General features: G+C 49.5%; 1 protein-coding gene across 13 annotated transcripts; it reads right to left on the bottom strand.

Annotated features, from left to right (window-relative positions):
• Window positions 1–684: 684 nt before the first annotated feature.
• LOC109782441 (uncharacterized) lies at window positions 685–16,398 on the bottom strand. Of its 13 annotated transcripts, none has more exons than XR_012202727.1 (11): window positions 15,510–16,398; window positions 15,332–15,439; window positions 15,078–15,202; window positions 14,951–14,981; window positions 4,193–4,322; window positions 3,973–4,068; window positions 3,213–3,330; window positions 2,183–3,013; window positions 1,800–1,918; window positions 1,483–1,700; window positions 685–1,148 (listed from the first exon to the last, which is right to left on the bottom strand). XR_012202727.1 is itself a non-coding variant. In XM_040399009.3 (10 exons), the coding sequence occupies exons 3-9, from the start codon at window positions 15,116–15,118 to the stop codon at window positions 1,818–1,820; spliced, it is 636 nt and encodes a 211-aa protein (XP_040254943.1). In that variant the 5' UTR covers window positions 15,119–15,202; window positions 15,332–15,439; window positions 15,510–16,393; the 3' UTR covers window positions 685–1,700; window positions 1,800–1,817. The 13 variants fall into 13 exon arrangements, 1 of the variants encoding a protein (XP_040254943.1); XR_012202725.1 differs by having other exon boundaries at window positions 685–1,700; window positions 2,183–2,301; window positions 2,467–3,013; XR_012202730.1 differs by having other exon boundaries at window positions 685–1,700; window positions 2,183–2,301; window positions 2,467–3,013; window positions 14,944–14,981; window positions 15,510–16,397.
• Between the last annotated feature and the right edge of the window lie 343 nt (window positions 16,399–16,741).

Raw genomic sequence — 16,741 nt, 5'->3', positions numbered from 1 at the left:
TGAACTTGTTGTGTTTTTGCAATGCCAATATTGAGGAGAGCAGGGCGAGGACAACGATAGAAGGAAGCTGCGTGTGGTGATCATGGAAGCACTACAGGGCTGAGCCACAACGGTGGTTGATGGCAAGGCGGCACCACACGACATGCGGCGGAGAGGCATGGCGACGGGTGGGCGGCGCACTGACATGACACTTGAGATGCGCCTGCTGGACTGACCTCCTTGTCCCATCTGGACGGATCAGTTGTAGAACTAGGACGTTTTCTTGGACGTTTACTCTTGGACGTCAACGTCACAGAATACCAAAACCTAACCATCTTTTATTTTTCAAACTGATCATTGTTTTTAATTCGTACTGATCAATATTTTTGATTCAAACCATTTTTTTATTCTTGCATGCACATCAAGCTGTCATGTACCTATACCTTCTTTGAAGTAGCAATCATCTCATCATATATAGAATTTTTTTCACACACATAATACATGTACATGAATAACATATACATGGTCAGATCGGTACCTAGCAGCAATAGCAGTGGTTACCTACACACATACCCATGAACCGATAACAAACTTGCACATGGCCTGACAAACAAAAAGCACATAAACTGACAAAAAAACATAGTACACATTAATGGATAATCACCATGACTAATGGTAGAACTTTGTTGTACCCAGGTTCAGCTATTTACCAAAAGTAGAACTTCTCGGTTTTATTAAATCGAACTGATGTTTAAATGTTCACCATTTTTGGCCTACAGATTAGAATACTGAGATCACCATATATGCTGAACGTCCCGGCAGTACAGTTACAAACAAATTCTAAACACCATATATGCTGAAGGTCCCATCAATACAGAGTTACAGAACAAATTATTTGTCCAATGGCAACGTAATAGTCACGACCAGCAATCACAAACAACACTAGCTCGACCGCGGGCATGTGTGTGCGGCAAGGGGAGGAGATACTCCGATGCTAGATGTATAGAGACAACAAGCTCATCATGGGTAGAAGACGATGGACGACTCGCGTAGTAGGCCTTGAACTGCTCGCCTGATGGCTATGGATCATGCAAAATCCTGACCAAAAGATCACATTATTTTCACCAAACTAATCTCTTGAACTTGCTCCACGACAATCTTTGAACCTCCTACAAGAAAAGCCATTATTTTAATGTTCATACGAATACCTACAAGCAATGATCACAAACATTTACCGAACATTTGTTTTAAAGACTTATGCAACAATAATTAGAACCATAAAAATAGGGTGAAACTATGGTAACTACATTACATATCATCTAGATTCTAGCAATAACCGTTTTGCATGATCATTGGCATTTGGAATAGCATCCAACAACAATTAGAGTTCTATAAGACCGCATCTACTTATTTTTTAAGATGTATTTGTACTGCCCAAAAGCATAAGCTGAAGCACAAAATAAACATTTAAATACATTTGTGCTCACAGGAATAATCACACACCTAGAGAGCATGTTCTTTTCACATCTTCCCAACTACTCAATTAGCAAAGCAGCACATCTACACATTTTAATAGCAGGAGCAAAGAAAGAGAGAGATTGATATGAGAGAGTGTCGTTGAAGCACGCTAAGGACTCCCATCAGCGCTCAACTTGGACGGCTGCCAGCAACCATGGTGGACGTGCCAGTGGTGGTGCGGCATGGCCAGAGCAGGCCGCTGGCTGATATTCCAACACATCATGTTAGCGCACCAGGGAAATAGCAAGTTTTCCATAAAAATGTTATCCATACTAGGTAAGACCAAAGCTACAGGACAATACCTTTTCTTCAGCTAGCTACTACATGCTACTGCTCCTCCAGCAATGTAACATCCCTGTATCCTCCTTGCGCGGGCAACCATTGGGAGCAAGCGCTGCTACCGCTCGACACGTTGAACCACCTGTAGGAATCAAAGTGAACTGAAGGGATTCAAACACATCAATGGACACATGTACTACACAATAATTTGCACCTATACTGTCCATAACAACAAACTAACATAATACATTTTTTTCTTTCTTTCAGGAATAAGAACAAACACCCACGGAGCACAAAATGCAAGCCATCTGTGGTGGATGCCGTCGAAACAAGTTGAACTATCTGTTCTAAGACATTTGAGCTTTTCTAGGGATCCAGGGGAAGGGTGCAGGGGGAGCGCAGCTACCTGGAATCCTGGACCCGGCGGCACTGCTGCTTCCTCCTTCACCACTGCACAAGTCCGAATTTTCTTTGAACTTCCCGCGTTGTCTCCTCTGAATTTTTGCAATTGTCCGACTCGAAATTCTGCAATTTGTCACCACACACATCGATCTCTTGTTGACTTACATCACCAAAATACAAAAGTGCAGCACAACTTTTCAGTCAGTCCACATACAGAAGATGATTTTTCTCATGCACATTACATCAAACAACTTGCATATGCCAAATAGGAACACTGAGGACAACTACCTTTATCAAATATCCATCAGGCAGCAAGGAACCTCATCTGAACTAGTATAATAGGAAACAAAATAAAATCAGATGAATGAACCCCAAAAGAACCAGTGTAGCGGCGTGCACTGGTGCTGGCAGAAGGTCGTGCGTGAAGGAGCATGGCAGGAGAGCTCGGACGGAGAAGGGAGGAAGAGCTGGACTGGCGTGACCGCCATACCAGGACGGGCATGGGAGGAAGTAGTGCGTAGGGGCGACGGGGGCTGGTTCCCGGCCGCGCAAGTTGGAAGCAGCGCGTCGGATGGCGGGAGCTGGGTGTGCGGAGGGGGGGTGGGTGCAGAGTGCCGGCAACAGTTGCCCATGGAGGTGGATAGGTTTGGGGGCGGCGGAGGTGGCTGGTCGGAGTGCGGCGGCAGTGGCTGGGTCCGGGGGGCGGCGGCGGTAGCTGGGTCCGAGGGCGGCGGCGGTGGTTGGGTCCGCGGCCGACGCCGGTGACTGGGTTCGGGGGCGGCGCCGGTGGATGGATGTGCGGGCGGCGCATGGACTTGAATTCCTGAGAATTGAACTGAAGTAGAATTCCTGAGAACTGATGTAGTCTCATGTAGTAATACATGGACTTGATGTTAAATACATTAACCATGTAGTAATTTTGAACTTAATTATAGATCATCTCATGGACTTGTTATCTTTCTGCGGTTGAACTGATGTAGGTCCTTTTTTCAAACTTCTACTTGCTATTCTAAGGTCTTTTGATGAAAACTTACTTAAGAAAACAGAGGGGCCGACGGATGTTTTCTGGTATGGGATATGAAGTGGAGGCAAGCAGCTGCACTAGTTTGTTTTTTGCCTTTCGCTGTCCTTCGTTGGGCGCATCCATGGCCACTGTAATACATAAGGTGAACACAAGTTCAGATTTAGCGACAACACAACATGGTCAGTTCAGTACCATACATAAGCAAACAGGGCTGAATTCTTGTAAGCATAATAAAATAAGTAGAGTGCACATATAATTTTTCAGGATTTCCTCGATGTTCTACACATTAAAGTTGATGTACTGAAAAGAACGCAAAATTTGAACTGAAAATCAAGTAAAAGCTTAACTCTTATATAGTTCAAGTAACTGTTTCGTAATTATATGTGTTAAACATGTGCTACACATAATGAACTGATACATTTTGTATCAGTGAATTTTTGTAATATATGTACTAGAACTTCTAACAGTATATATATACATCATGTCATAAGCAAATAATATGCATGATTTCCACCAGACCATACACTCCAACCAGCCACAATCATACGAACATTCCACTAAAGATTTGTCTCTCATATCTTGAGAACATAAATAATACTAGTGATCCTGCCAACCATGTATATTAAGTGGTCAGCACATTAAATGCACTCCTTCAGTCTCCAAATCAAAAAACCGGAGGCTAAGAAGAGGCAAAGCCAAGAAAAGTCAGGAAACACTTCATACAGGTAGAACAAAAATAGAGAGAGAGCGAGAGAGAAAGAGACTCTGACCATTGCGTCGTTGACCGACCTCAACGCTGCGTTGTCGAACGGCCTCGATTGGCAGTGATGAACGGACTAGGGCGGCGGTTGTGAACCGCCTGGGAGCTGCGGCAGGTAAGCAGTGAATCAGATCTTTAAAACTTCAGTCCAAGCTACACATTTTCAGTCAGTAGTTGAAGTAATACTCATAGAAGACTGAAGAGTAATTTGTGGAAGATGAGGGGCTGACCTGCGGATCCCATCGGTGAACTGATGAGCTCACGAACTGAAAGACTGATATGCTCTGCGCGAACTGACATGCCTTGTGCTGTTTTTTCGTCGAACTTACTAGCTCTGTGAGTCGAACTGTTGCAACATCCCTATGCATCACTTTGTTAGAGTTATAATATAAGTCATGTATACCCTTTTGTATTTATCCCGTAGTATAAGGGGTTTCCTGCATATGTACCACACCTGTACATGTATATATATATCGGCCTATGGCCTCATGGGAATACAAGTTGCTTATTCCTAACATGGTATTAGAGCTTTAGGTCTCTTTTTCGCACGCGCAACTCGTGCTCGATCCCGTCCCGCCGCCGCCGCGATTTTTTCTCCGTCTCGGCGTCGCTACTCTGCCCCTCCAGTCCGTCGCCCGCCCTCCAGTCCGTCGTCCGCCAGCGCCCGCCCGGCTCCTCTCCCTCCCGCCAGGTGCTGCCGTCCGCCGGGTGTCGCCGTTCCCGTTGCCCGCCAGCCGCCCGCCGTGTGCCGCCGTTCCCGTCGCCCGCCGGGTGCCGCCGTTCCCGTCGCCCCGCCAGGCTCCTCTGCTTCCGCCAGGTGCCCGGGCGGCTCCTTCCCGTCGCCCCGCCAGGCTCCTCTGCTTCCGCCAGGTGCCCGGGCAGCTCCCGATCGAGCCCTCTCGCCAGTTGGATCGTCCAGCCCCTCCCGCCGGTTCGATCCCCTCCTGATCGGCTGGGCTGCCGTCTGCGGTCTGCTGCGCCGTTGTCCTCGTTCGGATCTTTGCAAAAAGAAAAAATGTCTACTGCCTCGGGCTTTGTCGCTGTCCCTCGCTGTCCGGTGATCTTCGACGGTACTAACTACACCGAGTTCGCTGGCTTCATGCGCATTCACATGCGTGGCATCCGTCTCTGGGGTGTTCTTTCTGGCGAGGTCTGCTGTCCGCCACGTCCGGTTCCTCCGGTGGCCCCTACTCCGCCGACTCCACTGGTTCTTCCTCCGGATGCTAATCAGGCCGCCAAGGATGCGGCTAAGGTTGCTGATGAGGCTGCTGATCGTGCCTATGATGAGAGGGCTCTGGCTTATGAGGAGGCTCTTCAGACGTATCATGGTGCTTTGTCTGTTTACACCCAGTGGCTTGATGATGATGCTCGTGCTGCCGCTGTTCTCACTGCTAGTGTTCTGCCTCAGTTTGCTTCTGAGTTTCTGGGTCTTCCTACTGTCTTCCAGATGTGGACCTGTCTTCGTCAGCGCTATGAGCCCTCTGGTGATGCCTTATACCTGTCTGTGGTTCGTCAGGAGCATGCTCTTCAGCAGGGTGACTCTACTGTTGATGACTTTTATGCACAGAGTTCTGCTATCTGGCGCCAGCTTGATTCTCTCCGCAGTGCTGGTTGTCGTACTTGCCCTGCTGCCAGGCTGTCCAGGCCGATTTGGAGTTTCATCGCGTCTACGAGTTCCTGTCTCGGCTCCGTAAGGAGTTTGAGCCCCGGCGTGCTCAGTTGCTTGCTCGTGGCCGTATTTCTCTCATGGAGGCGCTTTCGGAGATTCGTGCTGAGGAGACTCGCCTACGCGGTGCTGGTTTGCTGGAGGTTCCCTCGGTGCTCGCTACTCAGGTTTCTTCCACTCCACCTGCTGCACCGCCTCATTCTCGCTCGAGTGCTCCGCCGCTCTTGCCCACTCCTTCTGGCGGCTCCGGTCGGCCCCGTTCACATTGTGACTACTGCAACAATGATGGTCATATTGAGTCCCAGTGCTACACAAAGCGGAAACACCTGCGCAAGGCGCGATCATCCTCCTCAGGGACTTCGTCATCTCCCTCGCCAGCTTCAGCCATTGCTTTGACCGAGCAGGATATTCTGAGACTTAAGCGTCTGCTCGCGGCTTCAGGTTCTTCCTCGACGGGTACTGCTGGTTCTGTGACTGATGCTTCCCGCACTGAGCACCCGCCCTCTACACAGTCAGGTACATCCCCATGGGTTCTGGATTCTGGAGCTTCTTTTCATATGTCTTCTCATTCTTTCGCTTTGTCTTCTCTTCGCTCGCTGGATTCTCCTGTTCATGTCTTCACTGCTGATGGTACTCCACTTTCTGTTGCTAGTAGAGGCCATCTTTCTACTCCTTATTCTGTTCCTGATGTTGCTCATGTTCCTCGACTTACCATGAATCTGTTTTCTGCCGGTCAACTTACTGATTCTGGTTGTCGTGTCATCCTTGATGTTGACTCTTGTTCTGTTCAGGATCGTCGCACGCACACTCTGGTTGGGGCTGGCCCTCGCCGCCGTGATTCTCAGGGTCTTTGGGAGTTGGACTGGCTTCATGTTCCTTCCGCTGCCACCACCATCACCAGTTCCTCCGCTGCTGTCGCTTCTGTTACTGGTTCCTTCAAGCAGTGGCATCATCGACTTGGTCATCTGTGTGGTTCTCGATTATCGTCTTTAGTTCGTCGAGGTCTTCTGGGGTCTGTCTCAGGAGATGTCTCTTTAGAGTGTCAGGGTAGTCGTCTTGGCAAGCAGATTCAGCTACCATATTCTCATAGTGAGTCAGTGTCTCAGCGTCCTTTCGATTTAGTCCAGGATTGTTTCACTCCACGGTATTCCATTGGTTATCAGTTCAGACCGTGGTAGCTTATTCACTTCAAGATTCTGGGCAAGTTTCCAAGAAGCTATGGGCACTCATCTGTCATTTAGTACTGCGTTTCATCCTCAATCGCAAGGACAAGTTGAACGCGTCAATCAAGTTCTCGAAGACATGCTTCGAGCTTGCGTTATTTCCTTCGGCAAGAAATGGGAGGAATCTCTCCCGTATGCTGAGTTCTCTTATAATAATAGCTATCAAGCTAGTCTGAAGATGGCCCCCTTCGAAGTGTTATATGGACGAAAGTGCCGAACCCCTCTGAACTGGTCAGAAACTGGGGAACGTCCACTCTTCGGTCCGGATATTATCCAAGATGCCGAAGAACAAGTCCGCATTATTCGCGAGAATCTCAAGACTGCTCAGTCACGTCAGAAGATTCAGTATGACCGTCATCATAAAGACATGGTCTATCAACCTGGCGAAAGGGCTTATCTTCGAGTCACACCTATGAAGGGTGCTCACCGCTTCGGGATCAAGGGCAAACTAGCTCCTCGCTATATTGGCCCATTCACTATCCTCGAAAGGCGTGGAAAAGTGGCATACCAACTGGAGCTACCGCCGAACCTTTCTCAGGTTCACGATGTGTTCCATGTGTCACAGCTCCGCCGTTGCTTCAAGGACCCAATCCGAGCTGTGGATCATGAAGTGCTCGAATTGCAGCAAGACCTCTCCTATAAGGAGCATCCGGTCCGCATTCTCGACCAAGCTGAACGCCGCACACGTCAAAAGGCGATCAAGTTTCTCAAAGTCCAGTGGTCGCACCATTCTGAAGATGAGGCCACTTGGGAACGAGAGGATCGTCTGCGCGAAGAATACCCTGCACTGTTTCCTTCTACCTCCTAAATCTCGGGACGAGATTTCTTGTAGTGGAGGAGATTTGTAACACCCCGAGAATCATGCTACAGTAACTCTCTGTGATTAAGCTAATCATGTTGCTAAACAGGGCTTGATCACATTGGAATCACATTTCCTATCAAACTCCTAATTCAAACTTCAATTAAAATTAAAGTGGAAAATAAAAGTTTTCAAAAATTTAAACAAAAATGTTCGGTGGGTGCCAAATAATACACTGGTAATTACTGTGGAGAAAACTCCTTTTTATAAAATGCCTAAATACTTTTAAATGAAATAAAACAGAAAAGAAAATAAACAAATAAAAAGAAAATGCAAAAGAACACAGAACAAAAAAAAGGAAAAAGGAGAAGGCCCCCCCACTGGACCTGGCCCAACTGGGCCACCCCAGGCCCAGCCGGCCGGCCCACCCCGCGCTCCCCCTCTCACCTTATCCCACCCCCACCGACACCTCCCCCACCCCCGAAATATCCCACTCACTCCTCCCTCTCCCCCGATCTGGATCGAGGAGGGCTCGACCCCGTCGCCGCGCCTGCCGCCTCGCCCCCGACAACCACGGCGGCCTGAGACCGACGTCGCCGCGCGAAGCCCCTCTCCGTCACCGAACCGCCTCCGAGCTCGTCGCCTCGTCCCCGTCGTCCTCCCCGCGCCCACTGCCCTTATCCCTACGGACCCGCGGTGAGGCCCCGGGCTCCCGCCCCCTCTCCTCGCACCCCCCCCCCCCGCGACTGTCGCCACGCCTCGCGCGTTCCGTCCCCGCGCTCACCGCGGCCGGCCGCGCCCTGGCCACGCGCTACTCCGACCGGCTGTGCCCGCCTTGCCGCCCGCTTCCCCTGCTACCGCCCGCACGCGCTGCCCCCCCCTCACCGCTCCGGTCTGCCGCGCCTCGCGCGCCCCCGAGCCCTGCGGCAACTCCGCCTGCACCTGCCGCCGAGCCCGCCACCGTTGCTGCCGCTCCCCGCGCCCCGCTCCGGTGCCGCCCGGCGCTCCTCCCGTCCTCGCCCTGGTGCCGTGCCACTTCTGCTCCGCCCGCCACGGATCCGTTCGCCCCGTCGGTGCCCTTGCCCGCCCCGCGCGCCGTACCCCCTCGCCGGAGCTCCCTGCCGCCTCGCAGCGCCCGGTCGGGTGCGCCTCTGTTCGGGCTGGCGCCCGTGCGCCCGCTGCGCGAACGCTCGCGCCCGCGCCCGAAACAGCACCCGCATCGCCCCCTCTGGGCCGCTGCCAGGTGGGCCTCGCCCCACCTGGGCCACTGGACAACGGGGCCTAGCCCACCAGAACGTTTATTAATAATAAATATAATAAAAATAATAATAATAATAATAATAACAATAAATAAAATAATAATAATAATAATAAGAATAATTTAATTAATAAAGATTAATAAATAAATAAATAAAAATAATTTTAATTAATTAATTAACTAAATAAATTAATTAATTAAGTTAATTAATCCTGTTTAATTTAATTAAATAATAATTAATTAGCTAAACCCTAATTAACCTTAACAGTGAATGACAGGTGGGTCCCACTGGACCCACATGTCAGTTTGACTTAGTCAACCCCTGTTGACTGCTGATGTCAGCATGACATCATGCTGATGTCATAAATCCAAATTTCGAATTAAATTAAATATTTAATTAAATTCCAGAAATTAATAAAATCTTTATAAAATCATATCTTTTAATCCGTAACTCGGATTAAAATATTTCCAACATGAAAATTGCTTAGAACGACGAGACGAATCCGAATACGCAGTCCGTTCGTCCACCGCACCTCCCTAACCTATCGAACTCGCAACTTTCCCCCTCCGGTCCATCTGTCCGAAAACGCAAAACATCGGGAATACTTCTCGGATGTTCCCCCCCTTCGCCGGTACCACCTACTGTCGCGTTAGGACACCCCTAGCACCGCTCATTGACATGTCACGCATCGTCATGCTTATGTTTGCTTTGTATTTACTGTTTCTTCCCCCTCTTCTCTCCGGTAGACTACGAGACCGACACTGCTGCTGCCCAGTTCGACTACGGAGTCGACGACCCCTCCTACTTGCCAGAGCAACCAGGCAAGCCCCCCCCCCTTGATCACCAGATATCGCCTACTCTACTCTCTACTACTTGCATTAGAGTAGTGAAGCATGTTACTGTTTTCGATTAATCCTATTCTGTTGCATAGCCTGTCATTGTTGCTACAGTTGTTCCCCTTACCTGCTATCCTACTGCTTAGTCTAGGATGCTAGATTTCCATCAGTGGCCCTACATTCTTGTCCGTCTGCTGTGCTATACTATCGGGCCGTGATCACCTGGGCGGTGAACACGGGCATATACTTATATACTATATACATGACACATGTGATGATTAAAGTCGGGTCGGCTCGTAGGAGTACCCGCAAGTGGATCTTTGTGGCGGAGCGACAGGGCAGGTTGAGACCGCCTAGGTGAGAGGTGGGCCTGGCCCTGGTCGGCGTTCGCGGATACTTAACACGCTTAACGAGATCTTGGTATTTGATCTGAGTCTGGCCATTTGGTCTATACGCACTAACCATCTACGTGGGAGTAGTTATGGGTATCCCGACGTCGTGGTATCAGCCGAAGCCTTCTTGACGTCAGCGACTGAGTGGCGCGCGCCGGATTGGACTGGAACGCCACTAGGCTAGGTCTGCTTCCGGCCGCGTACGCAACGTGCAGGTGTGCATAGGGCGATGGGCCCAGACCCCTGCGCGCATAGGGTTAGACCGGCGTGCTGACCTCTCTGTTGTGCTTAGGTGGGGCTGCGACGTGTTGATCTTACGAGGCCGGACATGACCCAGGAAAGTGTGTCTGGCCAATTGGGATCGAGCGTGTTGGGTTATGTGGTGCACCCCTGCAGGGAAGTTTATCTATTCGAATAGCCGTGTCCCTCGGTAAAAGGACGACCCGGAGTTGTACCTTGAGCTTATGACAACTAGAACTGGATACTGAATAAAATACACCCTTCCAAGTGCCAGATACAACCCGGTGATCGCTCTCTAACAGGGTGACGAGGAGGGGATCGCCGGGTAGGATTATGCTATGCGATGCTACTTGGAGGACTTCAATCTACTCTCTTCTACATGCTGCAAGATGGAGATGTCCAGAAGCTTAGTCTTCGACAGGACTAGCTATCCCCCTCTTATTCCGGCATTCTGCAGTTCAGTCCACTGATATGCCTCTTTACACATATACCCATGCATATGTAGTGTAGCTCCTTGCTTGCGAGTACTTTGGATGAGTACTCACGGTTGCTTTTCTCCCTCTTTTCCCCTTTCTATATCGGATTGTCGAAATCAGATGTTGGAGTTCAGGAGCCAGACGCCACCGTCGACGACGACACCTACGACACTGGAGGTGCCTACTACTACGTGCAGGCCGCTGACGACGACCAGGAGTAGTTAGGAGGTCCCAGGCAGGAGGCCTTGCCTTTTCGATCGTTGCTACTTTTGTGCTAGCCTTCTTAAGGCAAACTTGTTTAACTTATGTCTGTACTCAGATATTGTTGCTTCCGCTGACTCGTCTATGATCGAGCACTTGTATTCGAGCCCTCGAGGCCCCTGGCTTGTATTATAATGCTTGTATGACTTATTTATGTTTTAGAGTTGTGTTGTGATATCTTCCCGTGAGTCCCTGATCGTGATCGTACACATTTGCGTGCATGATTAGTGTACGGTCAAGTCGGGGGCGTCACAGGTTCATACTCAGTTCTCTTCACCCATTCGTGTTTTTCGTGCTGACTCCGCTGGTGAGTATATCTCTAAGATGTTGCGTGGTGTCCTTGCTGAGCAGGGTACTCTTGCCCAGTTCTCTTGTCCTGGTGCTCATGCTCAGAATGGTGTGTCTGAGCGCAAGCATCGTCACCTTCTTGAGACGGCTCGTGCTATGATGATCGCCGCCTCTCTTCCGCCTCATTTTTGGGCCGAGGCTATCTCCACTTCTGTCTATCTCATCAACCTTCAGCCATCCGCTGCTTTGCAGGGTGGCGTTCCTTTTGAGCGTCTGTTTGATCGCTCTCCCGATTATTCGATGCTTCGCTTGTTTGGTTGTGTTTGCTATGTTCTTCTTGCCCCTCGCGAACGCACCAAACTGACCGCTCAGTCTGTTGAGTGTGTCTTCTTAGGCTACAGTGATGAGCATAAGGGCTATCGTTGTTGGGATCCTGTCAGTCGTCGGATGCGTATCTCTCGAGATGTGACTTTTGATGAGTCTCGTCCTTTTTACCCACGCCCATCTTCCTCGGTCTTTTCCGTGGAGGATATCTCTTTTCTCACTTTTCCTGACTCCCCTATCACTCCCGTTGCGCCTGTGCCTATTCATCCCACTCCCTCTGCTTCTCCACCCCTTGTCGATTCACCGCCACCATCTTCCCCGGTCTCCTCACCTAGCATGTCACCGGATTCTACACCTTCATCTCCGATGACTTCTTCGTCGCCACCTCCTGATTCTACCTTGGCTAGTCCTCCTTCTCTTGTTCCATCTCTTCCTCAGCATTACACTCGTCGTTCACGGCCTGTGGATGCTTCCTTGGCTGAGTCGTCCTCTTCCTCTCAGTCTACTTATGGCTTGCGTTCTCGTCCTCGTCCGCCTATTGATCGCTTTGGATTTCCCACCGCTGGTGCTGCTATTCTTGAGCCGACTTCTTACCATCAGGTTGTTGTTTATCCTGAATGGCAATTTGCGATGGCAGAGGAGATTGCTGCTCTTGAACGCACTGGTACCTGGGATCTTGTTTCTCTTCCTCCCGGAGTCCGTCCCATCACTTGTAAGTGGGTCTATAAAGTTAAGACTCGCTCCGATGGTTCTCTTGAGCGTCACAAAGCTCGTCTCGTGGCTCGTGGTTTTCAGCAGGAGCATGGTCGTGATTATGACGAGACTTTTGCTCCTGTGGCCCATATGACCACTATTCGTACACTTCTTGCCGTTGCCTCTGCACGCCACTGGTCTATATCTCAGCTTGATGTTAAGAATGCCTTTCTTAATGGTGAGCTGCGTGAGGAGGTGTACATGCAGCCACCACCTGGGTATTCTGTTCCTGATGGCATGGTGTGTCGTCTTCGTCGCTCTCTCTATGGCCTTAAGCAAGCCCCTCGCGCCTGGTTTGAGCGTTTTGCTTCTGTGGTCACTACTGCTGGTTTTTCAGCAAGTGTTCATGATCCCGCATTGTTTATTCACCTTTCTCCTCGTGGCCGGACTCTTCTTCTTCTCTATGTTGATGATATGGTCATCACTGGGGATGACCCCGAGTATATTGCCTTTGTAAAGGCCCGTCTTAGTGAGCAGTTTCTTATGTCTGATCTTGGACCTCTTCGCTATTTTCTTGGGATTGAAGTCTCTTCTACCTCTGATGGCTTTTTTATATCCCAGGAAAAGTATATCCAGGATCTTCTTGCTCGTGCTGCTCTCTCTGATGAGCGCACTGTTGAGACTCCTATGGAGCTCAATGTTCACCTTCGTGCTACTGATGGTGACCCTCTTCCTGACCCGACGCGTTATCGTCATCTTGTTGGCAGTCTTGTCTATCTAGCTGTCACTCGTCCGGACATCTCTTATCCGGTTCATATTCTGAGTCAGTTTGTTTCTGCTCCCACATCGGTTCATTATAGTCATCTCCTTCGTGTTCTCCGATATCTTCGGGGCACGATCTCTCACTGTCTCTTCTTTCCTAGCTCCAGTTCTTTACAGCTTCAGGCCTATGCGGATGCTACGTGGGCTAGTGATCCTTCTGATCGCCGTTCGCTTTCTGCTTACTGTGTTTTTCTTGGCGGTTCTCTCATTGCCTGGAAGACGAAGAAACAGATTGCAGTTTCCCGTTCGAGTGCTGAGGCTGAGTTGCGAGCTATGGCTCTTTTGACGGCAGAGGTGACTTGGTTACGGTGGTTACTTCAGGACTTTGGTGTTTCTGTCACTACACCGACTATGCTCTTATCTGACAGTACAGGTGCTATTAGCATTGCGCGCGATCCTGTGAAGCATGAGCTCACCAAGCATATTGGTGTTGATGCTTTCTATGTGCGCGCTGCTGTGCAGGATCAGGTCGTTGCTCTTCAGTATGTGCCTTCCGAGTTACAGTTGGCGGATTTTCTGACGAAGGCCCAGACTAGAGCACAACATGGCTTTTATCTCTCCAAACTCAGTGTTGTTCCTCCACCATGAGTTTGAGGGGGGTGTGTTAGAGTTATAATATAAGTCATGTATACCCCTTTGTATTTATCCCGTAGTATAAGGGGTTTCCTGCATATGTACCACACCTGTACATGTATATATATATCGGCCTATGGCCTCATGGGAATACAAGTTGCTTATTCCTAACACACTTATCATATAATATAATACTTATAAATTGAGTTGTTTCAATAACACAAATTGAACTTTTTCTGTGATTATTTTTTAATGATGATAAAATACATAGTGAACGGTACTCTTATTGTCCGATTCCTCGCAAAACCATGGGAGTATACTCTATTCACATCCATTCCGGGACTTTGTTTCCAGAGAGTGGAAGAATTTAGGACAAATGAGATGCTACTATGGCTCGATGAGCGCGCATTGATTAAAGGGAGTACTGATCATTCATGCTGCCCTGGAAGATCAAAGCCAGCAAGTTACCAAGGATGGGGATTCGTTTTGGTGCTGTTTATGGGACTGTTACGCAAACATTTCTTTGTTTCAGAACTGGCAATAGAATTATGATTGTCTGATTTGTGAATCGGATTCAAAACTGAATCTATATATCTGGAAGAAAGGCAGCACATCAAGAATGCTTGATTATGTAAAATTTGTCAAAGAGAAGCTACTATCGGAACTCATGTACCCAGTACAAGTTTGGTTTTGAAAATAAAATTAACAGTACAAGAGATAAGTAATGAGCTAATGCAGCTCTTGAAAATGCTATTCTAATTCAACGCTAGGGAAGCAAGAAAATATAACATTACACGCCATCGATGACTAATGGTAGTACAAAATGTTTCTTTTTCGCACATTTTTTCTGGGTTAGGTTCCTCTGGCTAGTAGCTATCAAGGATTCAAGTGATCTCTCAGTAAAAGTAATTTTGTACTCCCCATGTAGTAATACCTGGACTTGCTGTCACATGTGTTCTTTGTCATCCACAACACAACAACGTTTCTCTGTGCTACTCTCTCTAAGCTACTGAATGTCAATACGGAATTTGTTTTGTAACACATTCATCAAAATATTACTGCCTACAAGATGAGAGATGAGAGAGCAATATTACTGCCTACGAGATGAGAGATGAGAGAGCAATATTACTGCGTACGAGAGAGAGGTTCTGCCTTGTTCCGTCAGGTCTGAATCAAAGCAGTAATAAAATGTCAGTTCAAACAGGAGGCACGGAGATCTTCACCGTCGGGAGATGGAGAAGAGAGATTTCGAGCAGGGTGTACCTCACGATGACTGGGAAGGAGGCGCGGGCGAAAGTAGGCATTGCGACAGTGAACGGCCTCCGGTGGCGGTGTTGGACTGCTGGACACAGCGGTGTCGGACCACCCACCTAAATACTTTTAAGCACCTACGAAGCATCAAAGTCACAAGTAAAACTTGCAGTCAGAGGATTATGTGGAATTTCAATTTGTACAACTAAATACGTTTAGCCCTTGTACAAACACAAGAATCTGAAGAAAAAAATGCTGGCCCTCACTTGCATATACCAGCAGGCACCTACGGAGCACCAAATTCATAACTCCCAAAATACCAATATTTGTGCAGTTTCCCAAACTTCTCTCCATCAGTAGAGCATCACAGTTCACTACAAGAAATCAATCAGCAGCACTGCAACAGTGATGATGTAGCTAAGGGAGAGGGAGGGAGGCACGAACCGGGGTCCAGCCTGGCTGCTGCATCCTCGTGCTGGTGCCGTCAGGTACGAAACTTCAGCAATGTACAGGAGCTCATCGCTGCAGCAGGAGATCAAGCCTGGGAGGGCACGAGCAGCGTCAGGGAGAGGAAGGAGTGCGCCAGGGGTCACGGTGCGCATGAGGCCGGTGACGGAGCACGTAGTGACGCAAATGGCCGTGGTAGCAACGCACGCAGTGACACAGGTGTCCGAACTGACGGCCGCGACAAAAATCGGCCACCCTGAAGCCATGGGGTTGGACTGATGGACGCAACGAACTCCGCCGCCATGGGCTGCCGTCGGCCGCAGTGGCTCTAGTAGAGGAGCTAGGCGTCCATGGAGGAGCCGCAGGCCGGCGAGGAATTGAACGGCCTGGGGCTGAGGCGTTGAACCGCGTGTACAGTTGTACACGGCAGCAGAGCGATAGCGGCGGGTCGATCCTGTTCGGGACGACAGCGGCGGCGCCGTTTAGGTTTTGGGGCTGCGGCGGGATCTGCGCGATGGATGTAGGTGGCCGGCGCAGGGGATGGAGGAGGGCGGCGCGTGGTGGAGGCAGGCGGCCGGCGCCGGGGCAGGAGGAGGGCGGCGTGTGGTGTTAGGAGGCGTCCGGCGCCGGGGAAGGAGGAGCGGCGCGTAGTGGAGGGAGGTGGCCGGCGCCGGGGAAGGAGGAGGGCGGCGCGTGGTAGTGGGCGGCGGCCGGCGTCGGGGAAGGAGGACGGCGGCGCGTGGTGGAGGGAGGCGGCCGGCGTCGGGGAAGGAGGAGGGCGGCTCGCGGTGGAGAGAGACCGCCGACGTGGGGGAAGGAAGCGGCGGCGGTGGCTCATTTTCAACCACACCGGTGCGGCTTTTTGGCTGGACTTGTGAGGGTAACAGAATATTATTCTGTTATTACTAACAGAATAGTCCAGCCTATGTAAGGCTGAGTGTACAATAGCCTTACATAGCCAGACGGTAATATATGTAAAATAGCAATAGTAATTTGGAAAATATTTTTTTATTATCCATATTTGTAATTTATTATATTTTTATGAAAATTACTATATTTTACATAGTGTGTTACCATATTTTGTGTACCATTATGAAAATTACTATATTTTACATAGCCAGACGGTAAGCCATGTGGTAAGCCAGATCATAAGCCAGACGGTAAGCCAGATGGTCAGTCAGATCATAAGCCAGATGGTAAGCCAGATGGTAAGTCAGATGGTAAGTCAG

Source organism: Aegilops tauschii, chromosome 2 (assembly GCF_002575655.3).
Source record: "Aegilops tauschii subsp. strangulata cultivar AL8/78 chromosome 2, Aet v6.0, whole genome shotgun sequence".
In the NCBI taxonomy this organism is placed as follows: Eukaryota; Viridiplantae; Streptophyta; class Magnoliopsida; order Poales; family Poaceae; genus Aegilops; species Aegilops tauschii.
Note: the sequence above shows the minus strand (reverse complement) of the source record. Positions and strands in the feature narration are given on the sequence as shown.

Coding starts and splice junctions, on each gene's coding strand:
- LOC109782441 (XM_040399009.3), bottom strand. CDS start 15,118: ATGCCTACTTTCGCCCGCGCCTCCTTCCCAGTCATCGTGAG. Junction 4,323..14,950: donor CAAGGCAGAACCTCTCTCTC/GTACGCAGTAAT, acceptor AGTGATGCATAG/GGATGTTGCAACAGTTCGAC. Junction 4,069..4,192: donor TTCACCGATGGGATCCGCAG/GTCAGCCCCTCA, acceptor TACCTGCCGCAG/CTCCCAGGCGGTTCACAACC.